The sequence below is a fragment of the Ranitomeya variabilis genome, chromosome 6, assembly GCF_051348905.1.
Source record: "Ranitomeya variabilis isolate aRanVar5 chromosome 6, aRanVar5.hap1, whole genome shotgun sequence".
Lineage (NCBI taxonomy): Eukaryota > Metazoa > Chordata > Amphibia > Anura > Dendrobatidae > Ranitomeya > Ranitomeya variabilis.
In genome coordinates, this window is record NC_135237.1 from 522,841,565 (window position 1) to 522,864,552 (window position 22,988).

The 22,988-nt window shown below is 39.9% G+C and overlaps 1 protein-coding gene across 1 annotated transcript in view; it reads right to left on the reverse strand.

Moving 5' to 3' along the window:
• ANGPT1 (angiopoietin 1) overlaps positions 1–22,345 on the reverse strand; it is a 402,043-nt gene extending 379,698 nt beyond the window's left edge. Inside the window, exon 1 of the mRNA XM_077271069.1 lies at positions 21,506–22,345. Coding sequence (XP_077127184.1) covers positions 21,506–21,808 — 303 coding nt within the window. The 5' untranslated portion in view covers positions 21,809–22,345. The remainder of the gene's footprint in view (positions 1–21,505) is intronic.
• Positions 22,346–22,988: the final 643 nt, after the last annotated feature.

The following is a 22,988-nucleotide window of genomic DNA, read 5'->3' on the forward strand; positions in this document are numbered from 1 at the left end:
GTGCCAGATTGCTGTGAGCACCACCCAGTGGTCGGCACTCATAGCAACTCAGCAATTCTACTACATAGAGGCAATCAGACCATCACCTCTATGTAGCAGAGGTGATCGAGTTGTGCCAACTTCTAGCCTCCTATGGAGACTATTAAAGCATGGCAAAAGTAAAAAAGAAATGTGTTTAAAACTATAAAAATATATATAAAAGTTCAAATCACCCCTCTTTTGCCCCATTCAAAATAAAACAATAAAAAAAATCAAACCTACACATATTTGGTATTGCCGCATTCAGAATCGCCCGATCTATCAATATAAAAAAGAATTAATCTGATCACTAAACGGCGCAACAATAAAAAAAATCAAAATGCCAGAGTTACATTTTTTTGGTCGCCGCATTTGGTTGCATTAAAATGCAATAACGGGCAATCAAAAGAACATATCTGCACCAAAATGGTATCATTAAAAATGACAGATCGGCACACAAAAAACAAGCCCTCACCCGACCCAGATAAAAAAAAATGGAGACACTACGGGTATTGGAAAATTGCGCAATTTAATTTTATTAATTTTTTAATTTTTTTTTTAACAAAGTTTGGAATTTTTTTTTCACCACTTAGATAAAAAATAACCTAGACATGTTTGGTGTCTATGAACTCGTAATGACCTGGAGAATCACAATGACAGGTCAGTTTTAGCATTGAGTGAACCTAGCAAAAAAAGCCAAACAAAAAACAATTGTGGGATTGCACTTTTTTTTTCAAATTTCACCGCACATGGAATTTTTTTCCCGTTTTTCTAATACACGACATGGTAAAAACAATGGAGTCGTTCAAAACTACAACTAGTTCTGCCAAAAATAAGCTCTCATATGGCCATATTGATAGAAAAGTAAGAACGTTATGGTGTTTGGGAGGGAGGGGAGCGAAAAAGCGAAAAACGGTCAATTGATAAAACTAAACTATTTGCGCCTCTATTTTGCAAGCATTTTTTGTACATCTGTCTAAACTTTTGCACAGTAGTACATATTGCCAATCTAGATTCAATAAGTGCTCAAACAGTCCTATTCTTTGACAAAACAGTGCTCATTAAATGTGACATACTGCCCTATGGCCCTAAGATGTTGCTCTCTGCAACAATGACCATAGCAGTTCCGATATACTCAGCACAATGCCTTTATGACCAGTTTATTGAAAGTAAATACTAAACCAAAGGTGTACACTTCCTTACAAATACTATTCAACCTCATCTTCCTATGCCCAAACTGTAGCAGCTATGCAATTTAGTAGTCATAATGTGCTGACAACACTTTTTAGGATTAATTCAGTCGATTTAATTTTTAACATTGCCTGACTATTGCACAGCGTGACGTCCCATTGTAGAAGAAGAAAATATGATCAAATTAGACTTGGTCTGCTGCATGCCTGTGCTTATTTATATTGCATTCTAATTGGACCATTACCTCAATCTAGTTTGGAAACTTAGATTTTCTTTGTAGAACTTTCTAGCTCGAGTAAATCAATATAACGCAACCATTATTAAAAAATAATGCATTAGTAACAGTAGTGACTAGTGGTCGAAGTCGTTTTAGCCATACCAGCTGCAACTTTAGTATTTTTAGTTATTGTGGTGGCCAAAAAAAATATTTGCAAAAAAAAAAAAAAATAAACTTAAGGTACGAAAAAGTAAAAATTCCATCTAGGAAATTTGTAACAAAGAGGATTTTAAAAAAAATCTAAAGCAAAAAACAATTAAATAGAAAACCAATAGTTTCATTCATCAGGGTGATTGCTTGTACATCTGAATAAACAATCAATCCCATGAAAGGAATTAAAATAATTCCTGAAATTAGCAGTGATTTTAAACCACATTACAGTTACCGATAATATAATGGGGGGTTTAGTTAAATTTAGGAAATGCTGTTAATCATTGGAAGAAACGCTAATTACATTAAGTAAACATGTGTAAAGGCTAAGTGGTGCCAGAGCGGGATTAGCGGTATAACTTTATATGTGTAGCTCATTTGGAGAAGTTTATGACTACTAGGAGGACTTTTTTCTGAAGATTCATTTTTCTCTCTATCACTAAAAGTCCAGTTCTGCTCATGGTCCTTTTACCCTTTATACACAGAGTCAACTTATTATTATTATTATTATTATTATTATTCACCAAATGTATCAATTTAATCAGTATAACAGCGCCATTACAGCCATGTCTTTACTTTACATTACAAAATTGTGCTGACGAGTAACTGCAGCTTAGGCCGGTATCCCACTTGCAACTGCAATGCAAGAAACTGGCGCAAGTCTCTCTCCTCAATACCTGGCACTGCCTCCAGCACTCGGGACCGGAGAGTGCGGCTGCATGTATTTCTATGAAGCTGAAAGTTCCGGTCCGGACCACCACCAGCAGTGCCGGGTATTGAGACTTGCAGGAGCTTCTCGTATTGCAGTTGCAAGAGGGACACCGGCCTCAGTTTCAGTATTTTTCAACTCGCATATTTTTCTCAGTTTCTACTGTTCTCCAACTCTACAGTTAACCACAAAAGATGTATGGAATACATAACCAGTCTATAATAATTTCATAATGATTCCCATGTCATAGATAAATATCGGAAGCTAGAAATAGATTGACTGGATAGGACAATAACAGACTAACTGCATATTCACTAAGAATCAATCATAAGAACAAAGCAGTCTTAGAGTCCCTCAAATATATTAACGTGCAAAATACTTTATTTAATGATAACAGTTAAAAAAACAGCAAGCGGGAAATACCCTGCGCCAAACTCATCACACACAAAAAGGGACAGGTAGTGACATACGTGGCATTGCTACTCAACAGTTAGCCATGCTTAGAGTATAGAAGATGTAGATATAAACATATTATATAGTTGTAAAATTACCATAAACAGACAACATGGCTACTCGTAACATACTATTAGAGGCAAGTGCAACAAGTGTACATACCAGGCAGCAAGATGTCAGGACCCTGAGGAAGGTATTTGCAGAAACGCGCATCGGGGTGGATGGGAGTGTATTCATGTGTGGCTTGACATCTTGCATCTTGGTAATTTTACAACTATATATTATGTTTATATCTACATCTTCTATACTCTAAGCATGGCTAACTGTTGAGTAGCAATGCCACATATGTCACTACCTGTCCCTTTTTGCGTGTGCTGATTTGTGGCGCAGGGTATTTCCCGCTTGCTGTTTTTTTACCTGTTATCATTAAATAAAGTATTTTGCACGTTAATATATTTGTGGGACTCTAAGACTGCTTTGTTCTTATGATTGATTCCAACTCTACAGTGCAGTTTTACCTGTTCACATCGACTACTGTTTTTAAGCACGAGCTCACCAGGAGTGCAATTATACCACCAGAAATAAAATAAGGTCACTGCTATGAGTACAAAAGTAAATCAGCCTCCCTACAGGAAGGTCATAAAGGTAAACCTTAACATATGTAACATTTACAACAGATTTTCTCAATTTTTTTCCTTACCAGCCAAACCATGTTGATGTCTCTACCTCCCCATAAGCCAAAATAAAATAAAAGAAGGAAACATACATACAGTGTGACCAATACTTTAGGCCTAATATTGCCTCCGTAAAAGTGCCAACCACAGCGAGAGCCATTATGTCACAGGAACAGCCACAGTTGCCGCAGAGTATACATTTACCTTTTTATCCAGCTACATCTCCAACTCTTGCAGACTTGGGAGATCTTTTTTCTGTGCTTGATGAGAAAGAGAATCTATTCCCGCATTAGACCACTACTGGGATATACTGTAACTATCTACAGTTATTTTAGAAACATGCCATGCCTAATCTTTCATAGTTTCAAAGTTTTTAAGGTTGAAGGTAGACTAAAGTCCATCAAGTTCAATCTGTAGCCTAAAATGTTGACTAAGAGGAAGGCTAAAGCCCCACGAGACAGACATTAATAGCTCCATATTAGGTGAAAAATTCCTTCTCGACTCCACGTATGGCAATCAGACAAATTCCCCAGATCCAGGTCCCATCACAGAATACAGTGACAATAATCTGTAATATTATATTTTTCAAGAAAGGCGTCCAGACCCCTCTTGAATTTTTGCAGTGCCTCAACCATTACAACATCATGTGGCAGAGAGTTCGAAAAGAATCTTGAAATATAGGGCAAACCATTGGTGAAATCTACCCCTGAATTTGAGAAACATTGAATTAGAAAATACTCAGTGAAAATACCTTGAGGGAGTGGGATGACTTGTGGAGAAATAGGTCTAAAATTGTCTACACGTGTCTACCCCTCAGCCGCCTTTTCTTTACAGCTTCAGAAGGTTTCTAATCTTCATTGAGTTAAGACTTTCCTGATTAATTTCTTCACGTAGTAACAAGTCATTCGAAAGCCTATACAAGAACTTTGACACGTGGGACCACCTTTAGTATTAAAGAGAGGGATAACAGAATGACTCAATAAAATAAATGTATTATACCTTCAGTGTCTCTTAATGGCTTGTGAACAGCTTGTTGGGACTTATTTATGGTTTATTGAATCTAATTCTATTTGCATAAAAATAAAGCAGGAATGACTTGGCATTTTTTTTCAGCAAACGGCAAATGGATTAAGATCGTAAGCTCATTGAGTGTTGCATCGGTGGGGAGCCAAGATCAGCAGGAGACAGGACTAACCAACTTCGGGAGACATGTTTTTGTTTATCCCATTTTAATGATTTAATAACCAAGACTCCTGATTAAAATTCTAACTATTATAATTTGATTAGTACACTTGCCTGTTTGCCTAGACTTGTCTTGTCTTTATTTTTGTTTTTATGCTAATGACATATTTTTCAGAGAAAGTAACCAAAAACGTGGTCTGCTGAGATGAATGCACACTGTATCCCTAGTATGTAATCCTACAAAATTGTTCCGATGCATCTATTAAAAAAAAACCTTAGTATCATATTAATATCTAATTAGTTCTACACGTTTGGTGCATTAAAGGGGTTGTCCACTACTTTGATATTGATGACCTCTCATGACCTTGAATTATATAGCATATCCTAATGTATACATAACAATAGGGAGAACAGCTACATTTGCTGTGCAAAGTACAGAAAAGAGTTTGTTATGCTTAATGCAGATGAAGGGTTACTCAGACAACAATTGAAAACTTGTTTGTACGGAAGATACACTTTTATGCAGCAGCGTTTGTAATGTGAACAAGTCCAGAGAAGAGTTAATTATACTTGCAACAGACGAAGGGTAAGATACATGTCTGAACCTGGAAGGAGATAAAGATTGTAGAAACAAGAGTTTTTCTGAAATGGTTGTCACTGTCAGTTGAAAAAACTGTCAAACTCCAAGGCTCAAGGAAATTGACGACAAAGATTACTTAATACTCATACTCACATGGGTGTCAGAGTCAAGTCAAGAGGTCTTAGTAATGATGTCACTTGAGTTTGTCGGGTAACTTGGAAAACCCAGCACGGATTATAGCTAAGAGCGGCAATCAGAGCTCAGCCTTGGAGTCGAGAGAAGTAAGCAACACAAAAGGTAATAAAAAAGAGAAGAAACACCATCAAGGTTCAGTCAACATCCATCCCTCCTAATTCCTTCATATTCAGTAAAACTAGCCCATTTTTGCTATATTCACCATGACAAAGCAGCTGAGATACTCTTCTGAGAGCAACTTATCTCCCTGAAAACAAAATCATTGATCGTTGGAAAGCCAACAGACGGAATCCTCCTGTCCCCTGACATCGTCTCCTATGTTAGAGTCGGAAAGGTCCTCATTCACAATAGACTTTTGGCAAAAAGGATAGATTGGTCAACTTTAGTCTAATATTTACGGTGGCCTTTAAAGGTACTAACAGGACACGAGCCCCGAGAACTACTTACCACAAGAACTAGTTGCAGGGGTGGTGCCAACAAGATACTTTACCTTGATCAAGTAATTTGGATATAGGGCTTGGGCAGGAAACTAAACCTTTACTGCAGGTAAGGAAATAGCCTCGTCAAGGCTCTAGTATAATTTACCTGATAATTTACAGGCATGATAACAGTGTGCCAGGAACTGGATGTTGATTTGCAAAAATAATGTAATATCCAGGCTAAATGAGACAACATGCCAACATTAGCCGACCAGCACATGTGCATTCACTTACAATAAAAGCCACACTTGTAAATATCGTTACCAGAGAAAACACAATACAATAGAGCTAAGTATTTGAATTATAAAAGAACATTCAGAGTATTGGATCACGTTCATAGACGACTCCATTTATTGCTATCCCGTCTGCAGAAAGTAGATACAACATTGATGTGAAATATTTGTTTACAAAAACAGAAATCATTAAAAATGTATTACCAACATCTGCATGGAGACAACACATATATTTCAGCATGGTGCTTCATAAACATCCCATCCAAAATTGGAAATGCCAGAAGTATTGGCTGTGTTACATATGTGTCGCTCAGTTGATGGATCTGAGTATATGGCAAGCTGCAGATGGTAATGGATTCATTAAATTCTGGATATGGCGTATTACATCTGAACTGAAAGTTTCCCAAATCACCTTATCTTCCCGAAAAAATTCTCAATTCCCAGGTAAATTCTGTATTCAGTGAAGACAAATTTTTACATTGCTGAGATAGGAGATGGCAGTTGGTGCTGATAAGATTCTATGTAGACAGAAGGGAGAGGAGCTCTTCCTCTAGCTCCTCCTTCCGGTTCCTCCTCTTCCCTCCATGGAACTTTAGGAGTGCCAACTGTCATCTCTTATCTCTGTAATCGGAAAGTCTGTATTCACTGAAGACATTGTATACATGAACTGAAAATTTTGAAAATGAATTATCAGTCCAGGAAGGGTGAAAAATAAAAAAAAATTGAAACAATGGTTACACGTTAAATCTTTGGTGCAAATGGGGAAGATCAAAATGGTTGCTAAAATATGGTGTCATGTTGTTCAACTAAAGACAGAAGCGTTTGATGTTTGGTTTTCCCTCTCTGGTCTTAGGTCCATACCACACCACCTTGCTTGCTTCTAATGTAGCTCAATTAGAGAAGGTTCTTGCAGGGCTGCCAACCATCCAGAAACTCCAGGACAGTCCATAAAAAAACATTTTTTTATCCTGTCCGTAAATAAAAAATGGCGTCTGTGATTTTTTTTTTGAAGCTGAAGAAACTACTACAGATTATTATGTAATTATCATAATTTTACAGTTTACAGTAAATGCAGCTGATGTCTTCATATCAGAATTATGGGCTGTAGACATGGATCACTTATAATCAGAATGATTTATTATGGTTTTATATTGTGTCCATAAAAAATATTGCCTGTCCTTGATTATTTTTGGCAAAACTGTCCAGAAAATATAAAAAGTTAAGTTTGCAACCCTGTTTTTTTACCCCCATTATCAAAAAGGAGTGGCCCAACCAGGGCAACACCATCTCTCTATAATGCCTCCATAGTCTACCGGTATATCATGTATGCCATTTTTTTGGATATACCATTACTAGTTTATAATATGGTAGAAATACACAATAGAAGCTGAGTAAAAGCGATTGTTTTCAATTAACACTTCTTTCATGTCTCTTGATGGATGTGACAGCTAGATGATGAAGAAGATGGGAAGGGACAATGACTTTGGCAAAAGCCTTTGAGAAACTACGGAAAACAAATAAGTGGATACTCAACCAAGTGAAGACTTAATTTTCACTTGGAAAGAAAATAAAAAATCTGAACCTTCGTCCTATTCTGGGTGTGTTGTGGGCAGATTTATAGTAAGACAGTGATGTGTAAGAAAACGTATGGGAAAAGAGGAGGAGGATGGCCAGCAACATAATGGAAGGACGCCATCACCATTGTGAATATATCAAACAGGAAAGAAGACAACAAGAACCTTAGTGGGCAATCCCAAGAAACTCAATCTGGAGTTCACCAGTGGGTGTGTCACGCTGACACCAGAGCAACCCACCACCCGACCTTTGCACCTTCACTTGGAGAAGGGTGGAGTCCTTAGTGTCTGATTCAACTTCTTGCAGCTTTTATCAGTGATTCATTTAGAAAGTATTTGAGTTTGACACTATTCTTCATATTAGAGAACAAGAAGATGATAATTAATGTTTTCCCTTTATATATAAATTTGTATTTCCTGAAATATCATTTTTTCATGGGGCGGAGTAATATAGTCATCACGAGAAAAAAACCCTACATAAAAAAATAATATCCTAGTGATCCTATTATTTATATAGAGATGGATTATATCTGATTATGGCAGAGAATGCCTACAAAGAGCGTCTCTTGCTGTGAAGAACCCGAGACGTCTTTGCAGCCCATCGACTGTGTAATGTTTAATTTAACTTTTAGTGGCATTGCAGAAAAAATAAGCACTTGTTGTTAGGGTTTCCCAAAAAGTTAATTTTATTACTGAAGATTCTGGCCACAGAAATTCTAAAATCAGCAAATTATTGGTAACAGAGATGAGCTAGTTGGTTTGAAACTACTCACAATTTCCTTAAATTTTGGGAAAAATTTAGATTCTTCCAAATCAGAATTTTTTAAAACTTGCTTTGCACCGGCCACCATTATGGCACCTTGAAAAAGGACAGGATAGTAGTAAAAAAAAAAAATAAAACATATAAATAATATTCAGCTCTCTATTCATCTGTTTCGCCACTGTAGCTCCAGGTTTGGTCCTCTGCATAGCTCCCTTCTCTGTAGCACGTGATGACCTTCTTCTCCATCACAAGGCACCTCTTCACATCACGATGTTACATTGGCCATCACCAGAAGCTTAGCCTCTATTGCCAGAGGTCTAGTCAAGAATCAAATTTCCTGGCCAAATTCGAGCTTTCGAGACAAATTTACATTTAGGCAGAAATGTTCATCACTATTTGATGAATTTCATAACAAAAAGGGATCATGCAAACAGACAGCCCCATTATACAAGGTGGTTGGTAACTCAATTGTCCCTTGATCTTTGCGATTTCTACTAATGTAACCGAACAGCACACCATTGCATCAATAGAGGCCATTGGCATAGCTAGTGGTGGATATGACCTCCAAGTGCAGGGGTTGTCTACTCTGCCAAGGCCAGGATAGTAAGATACAATTCAAAAGCAAAAATAGATTTTAATTTGCCAAGGGTAAAGCAAGGTCTTACCTTGATATAAGAAAAATTATTATTAAGCAACAAACAACTAGAGATCACTTGCACATAATTGAGTATATATTATTATGTAGTATTGGATAAAACATCCTATTTAAAAGGGTATTCCATAACTTTTTTTACTATGGGTCTAAGAAGTTTTAGGTAGATAGTTTCTAACTACCTGCCTGTTGTGCCTGGGGCTGATCTCTCCTGGCACCGAGCAGTCACAGACCGCTCCTGTTGGCGATTCTGCAGCTTCCGCTGATGTCATGTCGACTTATCTTCCAATCCGTTGTGGTGACAGGTATGACTGGCAACATCATGCTGATTGACAGCTGGCTCATAACTTCAGGTTGCAAGCTGTCAATCAGCATGTCTTCAATAGTCACACCCCGTCGACAGAGCAGCTCGGAAAAAGAGTTGCTTTGTTGACTTGGATCAGCTGAACCGCCAGCAGGGCTGGTCGGTGAACGCTCTGTGCCGGCGCCAAGCACAACAGGCAGGTAGCTACCTCATTTAGCAACTAATTACCTGTTAATTTTTAGGCTCATAGTAAAAAAAAAAAAAGTCCTGGATAGTCCCTTTAAAGGGGTATTCACAGTTTTGTAACTGGTGGCATTTCACCACGATGTGCCATCTTTTAACAATTGCTTGAGGTGTGATTTATGAGACACCTACTGTTCCTGAGAAAGAATGTCACAGAGCTGCTTCCGTGCTGTGTTCCTTTCATTCTCAGGATCAGTGCGGGCCCTAGAGGTTGGACCTCCATCGATCATAAGTGAAGGCATATCCAAGCATTATGCCATTGCTTACGGAGAAGGCAATGAAAGCAAAAGTTAATCACAATGATCTCATCGTAACTATTGTAAAAATATTGGTTTTCATCCATACTTTCTTGTGAATTGCTCAATATTATCCTAATTTTCCTTCATACATTGTACAGAACCAGTCATGAATGATCCTCAGCATGTTCCACGATCACATAAGCACTTTGGCGTACCCTGTTTATTTTTCGAGGTCTGTGTCTCGTATGAAATTCCATCTTCATTTAACTATGTAAGGAATATACAACATTATCATCTCTATTGTCTGGTTGCCTAAATACGATACAAGGAATGCAAAGACATGGAGATGAGACACTTGCTATGTGTGTGCTGTACATGAAGCATGACCTATTATGGTTTGTGGTGAGACCATACCATATCTCCAAGAGAATGTTCCTCCAAACTTGTCGCATGATGACAGCCAGATCTAGACATGGAAAATGTCTCTTATCTGTGACAAAAAGTACACTATGCCTCTTCTAGATTTTCTTTCTCCTTTTCAAATTCGTGAAATATCTCCTTGTGTGTTCTCCCTTCTCATTTCCCACAATCGATTAATATTCATCAGAATTTATTTTCTTCTTCTGGGGAAGTATAAAACTAAGTCGAATGATTACCAGTTTGTAAGATGAAATTATTATTGTTGCTTAAGATTTTGTAGATTCCAGAAAAATAACTAATCCCACTGAAAACAATCAGCCAAACAGCATTTTGGATACAATCAAATCTGGAACAAAACCATTGAAACATCTAAGGAAGTGAGTCAGAAATAGAGTTGACTTAGGACCAGACAAGGATATCGTAACCATGGGTAAATCTCTGCGGACAGTGGGGCCTTATTCCACCTCTAATATTACAATGAAGGATAAAAAAGGCATAAAAAACATTCTCCTCTACAACATCCAAAATGCTAAACATCAGACACAGTCATATAAGAACCGTGAAGAGCAGTTAGGCTATGTGCACACGCTGCGGATTTCCTGCGGATCCGCAGCGGTTTTTCCATGCAGAAACGCTGCAAAACCGCAAGTGATTTACAGTACAGTACAATGTAAATCAATGGGAAAATAACAATGCTGTGCTAATGGTGCGGAAAATTCCGCACGGAGTCCGCAGCGGATCATGTCAATTCTTTGTGCGTTTCTGCAGAGTTTCTGCACACATAAAATGGCATGTACGTGGCTTCTCCCCGGTCTATTTTCTTGCCTTTAGCTGCATTGATATCAGAATGTAATCATTTGGAGTAGAGATGATGGCAGTGGTGGGTCAGCACTAGTGGTGGGTCAGCACTAGTGATGAGCGAGTATAATCGTTGCTCAGGTGATCTCCGAGTATTTATGACTGCTCGGAGATTTAATTTTCAGCGCCACAGCTGAATGATTTACAGCTACTAGCCAGGCTAAGTACATGTGGGGATTCTCTAGTAACCTGACAACCCCCACATGTACTCAGCCTGGCTAGTAGCTGTAAATCATTCAGCTGCCGCGATGAAAACTAAATCTCCGAACACTAACAAATACTCAGAGACCACCCGAGCAACAGGTACACTCGCTCATCACTAGTAAGCCCCTATCCCCTCCTCAGAGTGCTCTGCTTAGCAGAGCAATCTCCTGCCGCAGCTTATCCCCGGAGACACAGGTGCTGAGCTGACCCGTCACTGCCATCATCATTTGCATCATCTGTACTCCAAATGAGTACGTTCCAACACAAATGCAGCTAAAGGCAAAAAGACTGTGAAAAGCAGGGGATCAGGAGCTACTAACATTGATTCTTTGACAGGAATGGAAGCACATTCTCTAATAATGGGATGTGCAGAATGTCCATGCTTCACAAAATTATTACAAAATGCAGCTCTGGCAAAAAATAAGAGACCACCACAGCAAAACCCTGTCATGGGCAGCCCAATCTCCAGACCTGAACCCCATTGGAAACCTCTGGAATGTAATCAAGAGAATGATGGATAGTCACAAGCCATCAAACAAAGAAGAACTGCTTACATTTTTGCCCCAGAAGCAGTGTGAAAGACTGGTGGAAAGCATGCCAAGACGCATGGAAGCTGTGATTAAAAATCATGGTTATTCCACTAAATATTGATTTCTGAACTCTTCCTGAGTTAAAACATTAGTATTGTTGTTTCTAAATGATTATGAACTTGTTTTCTTTGCATTATTTGAGGTCTGAAAGCACTGGCTTTTTTTTATTACCATTTCTCTTTTTCAGAAAAAAAATACAAAATTTATTGCATGGAACTTCGGAGACATGTTGTCAGAAGTTTATAGAATAAAGGAACAATTTACATTTTACTAAAAAACATACCTATAAAGAGAAAATCAGACAAACTGACAATTCTGCAGTGGTCTCTTAATTTTTGCCAGAGCTGTAAATAAAACCTGAGTTGCTTTTGAATAAGATTGATGCAATAACCCTGATCTGGTATCATCTACAGCTCTCCCATAAGTCTCATTATTATTATTTATTATTATTATAGCAGCGCAATTTATTCCATGGCGATTTACATGAGAAAAGGGGTGTACATAATAAAATGCAAGTACAATAATCTTGAACAAAATGAGTCACCGACTGGCACAAGAGGATAGAGACCCACTTTTTGCTCACATCATCTGAGATCCAATCTGGTGTAAACATTAAAAAGTTATTCCCAACCTTAAAGGTTATCACTTAACCAAAGTCTAGGTTGTAGCTTGCGGATCAGAGGGTGTCGGACCGCTAGGTTTCCCACCAATCCCAGGTATGACGCTCTAAAAAGTGACATCATAACTGAGCAGCGTTAGAGCATGCCCTCCACCAATCCACTCATTCCCTATAGGGCTGCCAGAAACGCCTAGCATATCTGGATTCCTCATACATAATTGGTGGACACTGCTTCATTCCCAAAGAGGGTTTTAGATCTATGTCCTCCGGATTAGTGATGGTGACAGGGATCGGACCGCCACCACAAGTTATTCCGTATTCTTTAGATCTGTTCTAACTTTAAATGAAGGGAATAATTAAAGCTGAAAGCAAACAAGAGATTATCCTAGATTATTCTAGAATCAGTAAAGGTACCGTCACACTCAGCAACTTTGCAACGAGAACGACAACAATCCGTGATGTTGCAGCGTCCTGGATAGCGATCTCGTTGAGTTTGACACGCAGCAGCGATCTGGATCCCACTGTGCCATCGCTGGTCGGAGCTAGAAGTCCAGAATTTTATTTTGTCGCCAGGTCGGCGTGTATCGTCATGTTTGACATCAAAAGCAACGACGCCAGCAATGCCAGACATGGAGCTATCAACCAGCGAGAACGAGAAGTGAGTCGCCGTTACGTCACTGGATCGCTCCTGCATCGTTCTGGAGTTGCTGTGTTTGACGTCTCTACAGCGACCTAAACAGCGACGCTCCAGCGATCCAGTTTAGGTCGGCTCGTTGTCTATATCGCCGCAGCGTCGCTGAGTGTGACGGTACCTTAAGGAAATACCAGACCATTGGTAGAAACAAAATACAGTCAACCCCTTGAGTTGACCACCCAAAACAGCACTTTAAAAAGTTTGGCATGAGACACAGAACTCTGGTTACAGAATGCACAGCCTATGTTAGAGCTGCAAATGATCAATTACCAAATATTAATCTGTCCTTCCCTATCTCACCGTATCCCAAAATGACCTACCTTGAAAAACAATCCTAAATTTGTGACATTGTGTCAGGAGATGGTTTTGCTATAAGTATCTATATGTGGCTACGGAGTGGTCGAGATTTGCAGTCTGTCTAGAGTATTGATCACTTGACATGATAACGTGTCTCAGGCTATGGTGCAAATTGCATTTTGCACATTAAATTTCCCAGAGGAGCACTGCGCGGCGAATAAGCCTCCTCACCTTGGCTTGTCAGAGCTGGTATGTCACTCTCCACAAGGAGAAACGTTACCCCTTAGGCCCCTTTCACACATCAGTTTTTTGCCGTCAGTCACAATCCGTTGGCTCGACGGATTGATGGATCCGTTCCAGATTGTGAAAAACTGATGCGATGGATCCAGTTTTTTTTGCTGGATCTGACTAGCGGATCTGGCTAATTGGATCCTAATAAAATAGGAGCATGCTCCGCTTAAAAAAATGGAATCCGTCGCTGGATTCCGTCATTTGACAGATCCGGCGCCCATAGGCTTCCATTCGAGCAAGCGACGGATGGCGACAGATCTGTCACTGTCCATTTTTTCGACATACACAAAAAACGTTACTTTGTCCGTTGTCTCCAGCCACCGGGCAAACAATTTTTGACAGATCCGGTGAACGACGGATGAAACGTGGGGCAATCCGTCGCTAATACAAGTCTATGAGAAAAAAATGGATCCTGCGGAATCAGTCGCCTGATTCGTTTTTTTCAAAATTCGACGGATTGTGACTGATAGCAAAAAGCTGATGTGTGAAAGGGGCCTTAGACATAAGGCTAGGGTCACACAACCATTTTTCTCTCATCTGAAAAGAATAGGACTAACGACGCAAATCACACTCAAAGTATGATCAGAGAGGAATCCGATTTTTTGGGATCCGGAGAAAAATGAAAATAAACATTTTCTCCACCTTCTCTATATTGTCCGTCCGTGAAAGTTGGATCGCACTTGAATGTCATCAGAGCTTGGTCCAATTTTTTTGACAAATACAGAGACTTAAATGGACGAGTGCCATCCGATTCTCGGAGGCAGATCATGCATGCTGCAACTTTTTTCTCCGACCACTCAGTCCACGGAAAAAATGACAAAATCAGAAGCGTACACGGCCCCATAGAATAACATGGAGACGAGTGCTATCTGTCGAAATGACGCATATTGCCGGATTAAAGAAGTATTTTTTTGTCCGTAAATTGTATCCATTTTATATTTACTAAAGTATATAACTTATTATTCGATAACTACAAAGAATAGATACAAATAGTCAACTATAAGGAGCGATAGATAAATGATACATTGTTATCATGTTCAAGAACGTTTCGATCACCCAACTCCATCCTCGATATGATCATGATTTCAGATCTGTCAAAACAAAAAGTAAAAAAAGCCAAAAAAAAATCCGTCTGCTGTCCGGAGAGCCGACGTCTCCAGACACTGCAGGGTTTAGTACAGAAACGATTCCAGCAGCAGCATAGATTGCAGATCAGCGTGATGTGAAATGGACTGACAATCCCCAACCAGCAAGAAGCCTATGAAGTGCCGGGGTGGTGGCCGTTCCCCGCGCCATGTGCTGTCAGGACCAAGTCAACACTTCCATTTACTGTTTTGCCAAATCTTCACTTCTCGTCATTGCAGAACTCTGTATAAACTCGGCGGCACTAGATTCCTGCGCTCCGCTCCCTGAAGTGCCAGTCATGCAATGTTGTGGCAGGTTTCATCACCCCGGCTTATAAACACAAGAGAACAGATCAAAAAGTATTAACCCCGATGGATCATTTTCAATTCATAACAAGTCAGATTGAGGTTTTCATTATAGGGGGCTTAGACAGGACGACACGCGAATAATGCTAATGGAACTTCATGTATGACCACCATTGATCAGGGTGAAGCTCCAGCTGTGGGGTTCAATCCTGACACTTTGAAGCAATTTTTTATTATTAAGAAAAGCTTAAATTCCCACAGACTAAAATTCTAAAAAGTCGTGAGAAAATCATAGCTGCCATCATCATTCATCAGGACATCTACACTTCTACAAGTCAAAAAAGCAAAGGTTCTCCAGTTATTCAATGGTGTAAGAGGAAAGGAGAAGACAGGAGAGGAAAGGAGAAGAGAGGAAAGGAGAAGAAAGGAGAGGAGATGAGATGAGAGGAGACGAGAGGAGAAAAGAGGTTAGGAAAGGAGAAAAGAAGAGAAGAGAAGAGAAGAGAGGAGATAAGACAAGAGGAGAGGAAAGGAGAAGAGAGGAGAGGAAAGGAGAAAAGAGCAGAGGAAAGGAGAAGAGAAGAGATGAGAGGAGAGGAGAGGAAAGGAGAATAGAGGAGAGGAGATGAGAGGACAGGAGAAGAGAGGAGAGGACAGGAGAAGAGAGGCGAGGACAGAAGAAGAGAGGAGAGGAAAGGAGAAGAGAGGAGAGGACAGGAGAAAAGAGGAGACAAGACGAGAGGAGAGGAGAAGAGAGAAGAGGAAAAGAGAGGAGAAAAGAGGAGAGGAGAAGAGAGGAAAGGACATGAGAAGAGGAGAAAAGAGGAGAGGACAGGAGAGGAGAGGAAAAGGGAGAATAACAGAAGAGGAGAGGAGCTGACAGGAGAAGAGAACAGTGGAGAGAAGATGAGAGGAAATGAGAGAAGAGGAAAAGAGAGGAGAGGAGAAGAGAGGAGAGAAGAGAGGAGAAGAGAAAAGAGGAGAGGAAAGGAGAGGAGAGGAAAAGAGAGAATAACAGGAGAGGAGAAGAGCAGACAGGAGAAGAGAAGAGAGGAGAGGGGCAGACAGAAGAAGAGAAAGAAGAGAAGTGAGGAAATGACAGGAGAAGAGATGAGATGAAAGGAGAGGAGACTAGAGTAGTGGAGAGGAGATGAGAAGTGTGGAGAGGAGAAGAAAGGAGAACAGAATAGAAGAGAGGAGGGAAGATGAGATGAGAGAGGAGAAGAGAGGAGAGGAGAAGAAAGGAGAGAGGAAAGGAGAAGAGCAGACAGGGGAAGACAGGGGAAGAGAAGAGATGAGAGGAGAGGAGAGGAGAGGTGAAGAGAGGAAATGAGAGGAGAAGAGGCTAAAGGAGAGAAGACGAGAGGAGGAGAGAGGAAAGAAGAAGAGAGGAGAGGAGAGAAAAGGAAAGAAGAAAGGAGAAGAGAGGAGACAAGAGGAAAGGAGATGAAGAGGAGATGAGAAGAGGGGAAATGAGAGGAGAAAGGACAAGGGGAGATTAGATGGGAGAAGAGAGGAGACAAGAGGAGAGGAGAAGAGAGTAGAGGAGAGGAATTGTCAATGGATCTACGGGAAAAGGTAGGTGAACTGTATAAAACAGGAAAGGGATACAAAAAGATATCCAAGGAATTGATAATGCCAGTCAGCAGCGTTCAATCTGTGATTAACAAATGGAAAATCAGGGGTTCTGTAAAAACAAAACCACAGTCAGGTAGACCAACAAAAATGTCATCCACAACTGCCAGGAAAATTGTTCGGGATGCAAAGAAAAACCCACAAATAACATCAGCTGAAATACTGGACTCTCTGTAAACTAGCAGTGTGGCTGTTTCCAGATGCACAGTAAGGAGGCACTTGAAGAAAAATGGGCTGCATGATCGAGTCGTTAGAAGAAAGCCATTACTGGTCAAATGCCACAAAGTATCTCGCCTACAATATGCAAAACAGCACAGAGACAAGCCTCAAAACTTCTGGAACAATGTAATTTGGAGTGATGAGACCAAAATTGAACTTTTTGGCCACAACCATAAACTTTACATTTGTAGAGAGGGCAACAAGGCCTATGATGAAAGGAACACCATTCCTACTGTAAAGCACAGAGGTGGATCACTGATGTTTTGGGGATGTGTGAGCTACAAAGTCACAGGAAACTTGGTCAAAGTTGAAGGAAAGATGAATGCAGCACGTTATCAGCAAATACTGGAGGCAAATTTGCACTCATCAGCCCGGAAGCTGCGCATGGGATGTTATTGGTCGTTCCAACATGACAACGATCCAAAATACTAGGCCAAGTCGACCTGTCATTGGATACAGCAGAACAAAGTGAAGGTTCTGGAGTAGCCATCGCAGTCTCCTGACCTCAATAACATTGAGCCACTCTGAAAGTTCATGCTAGACAGCCCAGAAATTTATAGGAACTGGAGGCTTTTTGCCAGGAAGAGTGGGCAGCTTTACCATCTGAGAAAATAAAGAACCTCATCCACAACTACCACAAAAGACTTCAAGCTGTCATTGATGTTAGAGGGGGCAATACATGGTATTAAGAAATGGGGTATGTAAACTTTTGATCAGGGACAAAAACACAGTAGTTTGACAATAAACGTTTTTACCCAACCACGAACCATGAGTGGAGAAAACATTTTGGTGTTATCTTTCATATTCTCTGAAAAAGGCCAAGAGAGCAAAAATTCTGCTGGGGTGTGTAAACTTTTGAGAACATCTGTAGATAGATAGATGGATAGATAGATAGATAGATAGATAGATAGATAGATAGATAGATAGATAGATAATAGATAGTAGATAGATAGATAATAAATAGATAATAGATAGACAGTCGATAGATAATCAATAGACAATAGATAGATATAGATAGATAGGTAGATAGATAGATAGATAGATAAAAGATAGTAGATAGATAATAGATAGGTAGATAGATAATAGATAGACAGTTGATAGATAATCAATAGATAGATAGATAGATAATAGATAGTAGATAGATAGATAATAGATAGACAGTCGATAGATAATCAATAGATAGATAGATACATGATAGACATTTTTTGCATAGCTATTTTGGAGGGTGTGACTACCTCTGCTCTGACTCTGCCCTCCTCCCATTGACCTGCGGGTGTTCTCAATCAATTCTAAAAAATTTTAGCCCAAAAGTGGCATGTACAGTAGGATAGGGAAGAGTGTCACCTTGCTGTGGTTGATGGGAACACATGAATTGGCCAATTTATCCGCTAAGAAACTTCGCTTTTTTTATTAATACATCTTGCTGAGGGACAATACGGTTGGAAGTTATTTCCATTAACACTATATGGCTTGGCATTCACAGAGTGCTGCTGTGCTTTTTTATACAAAATTTGCAGTCACTGCAGCTTGCACCTATTCACACTTAGGAGGTGCTGATCAGTTTTTTTTGTATAGATAGATAGATATATAGATAGATGATAGATAGATAGATAGATAGATAGATAGATAGATAGATAGATAATAGATATATAGATAATAGATAGATAATAGATAGACAGATAGATAATAGATAGATGATAGATAGATAGATAGATAGATAGATAGATAGATAGATAGATAGATAGATAGATAATAGATTGATAGATAGATAGATAGATAATAGATAATAGATAGATAATAGATAGACAGATATAGATGAATAAGCCTACAGATAATGAAGCTAAACGTTCTATTTCTCTCTATTGCCCTAATATCACGGTGCTGCTCTGAATGATCATTAGTAAATGAAGTACCGCAGCATTAACTATTTATTATATTGCTGGCTGGACCCTAGGACAAGCCTTTCCACCTTTATACCCCTATGTCCTGGTCTATGACCTGTTTTGGGGCACTTGTTCCTCTGTCCTGTCTGGTATTGTCTGCACAAGGCTCCTCTGATCTGTAAAGTGCAGGAGAGGTTTTCACTATAGAAATAAAAATATGATATTATTATTATTATTATTATTATTATTATTATTTTAGCATGTACCCTATAAAGGGCTCACTCTTACACCCCGGCCCGGCCGCGCTGAACATAATCTGGATACAGTTAATTTTACAGGTCAAATGTGTCTTTTAAAAGTTCACAGCTGCAGAGAGAGAAAGCAAATATTTTCTTGACATGTTGGGTCACCTTGTGCGATTACATAGGGGCTGCGACACTCTGCACTTCTGCTGTATTGGAGGCCATTGTGTTGTCGTCCTGAGCGCTCACTGACTCCGGCACTGAGGCCGGCATCATACTTTACAGGCATCTCATCCAGTCCCTGGCGGCCACTGGTGACCACAGCCATGTAACAAGCAGCGGCCGGCAGCAGAGCAACTACAGGGGGACAAGCCGGGGGCAACGTCATAGTGAGAGTAAAGGAACGTAGGCACCGACAGCACCGGCACACGTGAGGACGGACGTGTAACTAGAGAACAGAGAACGCTGCATGCAAAGGTCTGTGCAGAACCGGGGACCAGAGCATGAGGCTCACCTCACTGCCGGCCACATAATGACATTCACTCCATATGACCTGTCACTGACCATAGAGATACATGGCCGGCAGGGTAAGATAGACAGATAGATAGATAGATAATTACATAGATCAATCGATAGAAAATAGATAGATAATAGATGATAGATAGATAGATAGATAGATAGATAGACAGATAGATAATAGATAGATAGATAGATAGATAGATAGATAATAGATAGATAGATAGATAGATAGATAGATAGATAGATAGATAATAGATAGATAATAGATAGATAGATAGATAGATAATAGATAGATAGATAGATAGATAGATAGATAGATAGATAGATAATAGATAGATAGATAGATAGATAATAGATAGATAGATAGATAGATAGATAATAGATAGATAATAAATAGATAGATAGATAGATAGATAGATAATAGATAGATAATAGATAGATAGATGATAGAAAGATTAGATAGATAGATAGATAGATAGATAATGCATAGATAGATAGAAGATAGATAGAGAATAGATAGATAGAGAATAGATAGATAGATAGATAGATAGATAGATAGATAGAAGATAGATAGATAGATAGATAGTAGATAGATAATAGATAGATAGATAGATAGATAGATAGATGATAGATAATAGATTGATAATAGATAGATAAGGGATAATAGAGTTTATACATTAGATAAATTATAGACAGTTATCAGGTGGATGGATACATTTCCTCTGTAGAATTACTAATTTACTAGATATGAACCCCTTCCGAAGAACTTCATAGAGAGATCTGGATGTAACACTCCGGCCTGATACCAGAGAACAATAGCTTAGGCTGTGACATTTTCATCCTGTGCCCATTGTGATCATAGATTACACATAATCATATATGAAATGAAATAATACATGTAACGTATAAGATGATAATAAATGCATAGACTGTATAGGATATGTACACCATGTTGCTCATTCTGGAGAGTTAATCGTGATACTTTGTACTACGCTGCAGCCTATGGCAGTGTGATATGCTCATACAGGGATCATTTGCTGTAGACCCTGGCTCGCTTTATTTATTATTGTGCTCTGCTGGTTATTAGGAGACCCTTCATCCTTAGTCCTCCATTATCCGGCACTATCTTTCCATTGCTTCCATTAACCCCTTGTACAGCTCAGCTGGAGACACCAGCTGATCACTTTAGGTCCCAGTGAGGAGTCCTTGTGTGATCGGCTTTCCCCCAGTAACCTGTGACCTGGAAGGTCCCATCCGCTGTCATTCTCACCCCCTGTCATTCTCACCCCCTGTCATTCTCACCCCCTGTCATTCTCACCCCCTGTCATTCTCACCGCTTTCTTCTACGTTCTAGTAACGAGAGGATGGAGATGACAATGAGCTCAGCCTGACCAGTGGGTCTTGGAGAGGTTAGCTGCTGCCCTCCTCCTGTCCTCCAGGTATATTCGGTGACATTTGCTGGGGATAAGCTGCTCTATATAGAGAGGATAGCACATTATTTATACTCGCTGCTCTTTTCCTTATTACGAGTGTGAGCACAAGATACAAAGTGACAGACAAGTGTAAACAAATAAACAAACAAAGTAACTGCGGAGCAAAACTTTACAACAAACCTGAAACTCTGTTCATAAGTACGTCCCATTCTTCAAAATAATAAAAATGAAGCACAGCTCACGGGGGGCACTTACTTTTTGCAGCCATTGAGTGTAATTTTCCATCACATGTTCCAGATGTTGGATTTTCTGCGACGGGAAATCCTGATCCATTTGCGGCGCGTCCCTCTGTAAGGCATTGGTGTTATATTGGTCAGTCGCAGTTGTGCCCTCGCGACAATTCCCATCCTGTTCGGGAAGGATAAAAGTGTAAGTGCACTGGCCATGTTGGATGCGGTTGTATCTTCGTCCATTGCTGTCTGCCCCTTTCCTTTGCACGTTGCCCTCTGTATTTGCCATAAGTGCGAGGCACAGGGTGAGTACTATTCCAGATGCCATCCCTGCGCAGAACTCCTTCCAAAATGTCAAGTTTCCCTTTGCAGATCTAACAAGAAGAAGTCAAAGCCCCAAGTCGTTGTAGGAGAAGTCTCCAGGCGCACAATTCGGTGTCACCCCTGTGATATCTTCAGCTCCAATAGATATATTTAGTGCCAGGATCTATTGTGTATCCTCATTTGCAGTCTAAAGATTAACCAGTCGGCTGAACACATGGAAAGCCCTGGTCCCCTTTCCGCCTGCACTCTGGCTGCAGCAGATCTGTGATTTCCACTCCAGACCCTCAGAGTTTATTAAGGCATTCAAGCTGGAAGCAGCCTAAGAGATGGCTTGACAGGAATTCGAGTGCGCCCCTATGCAAAGCGTAGCTGGTGGTTTAAGGAGAAAGATATCAGTTTACAAAGTGGCTGCATGCATGACCTCAATCAGGCTCCTTCTACAACACAACTAACAGCTCCAGAAAAGGCACTTTGTCCTTGTCAGCGGATTACGGCTCATTATCCTTCTGTAAAATTATTATTATTATTTTTTGCAGGGACCAAGACGTTTGTGGAGGGATCCAGACACAATGGAAGTGAAGGTGACGCACTCATTAGGTTAATGATGAAGAATTAGAGCGGCTATGGGGTTGTTTTCTGACCACTTTGTGGACAATGACGGGTGCAGGGCGCTTCCACCTCTGGGACACGAAGATTAGGAGATTACAGACAGGTGCTGTGAAAACAATCGAATTATCAGACAATGAGGGCGGTTAGGTGACATTGCTCCGGCGCATAAACATCGCAGAAAGCAAACAAGGATTTGCTATGGAAACCGAAATTAGAAAAATAATCCTAGACATTAAAGGTATAGATAATTAAATAATTTGGACTGTCAGACATTGGTGATAAAGGAAAGGTTAGAGTTAGAGGATCTCAAAGTGTACATTTCTTGTCCCCTTCTCCAAAAACAAGGTAACACTGCTTTTGATGAATCCACCAGTCTAACGTGCCCAGGAACTGTCACAAATCCCATTCGCTGTAGCTTGCCATCCACTCTGCTTAGTTTCTCTTCATCGGCATTCTGTAAGCACTATAAGTGTTGGAACTTCCTTTCTCCTTACATGTAATAATACTACAACTGACCAATGGTTTCCCTGCCCTGAGCTGAAAGCTTACTTGTCTCTTACACCTGCGTGCACTTT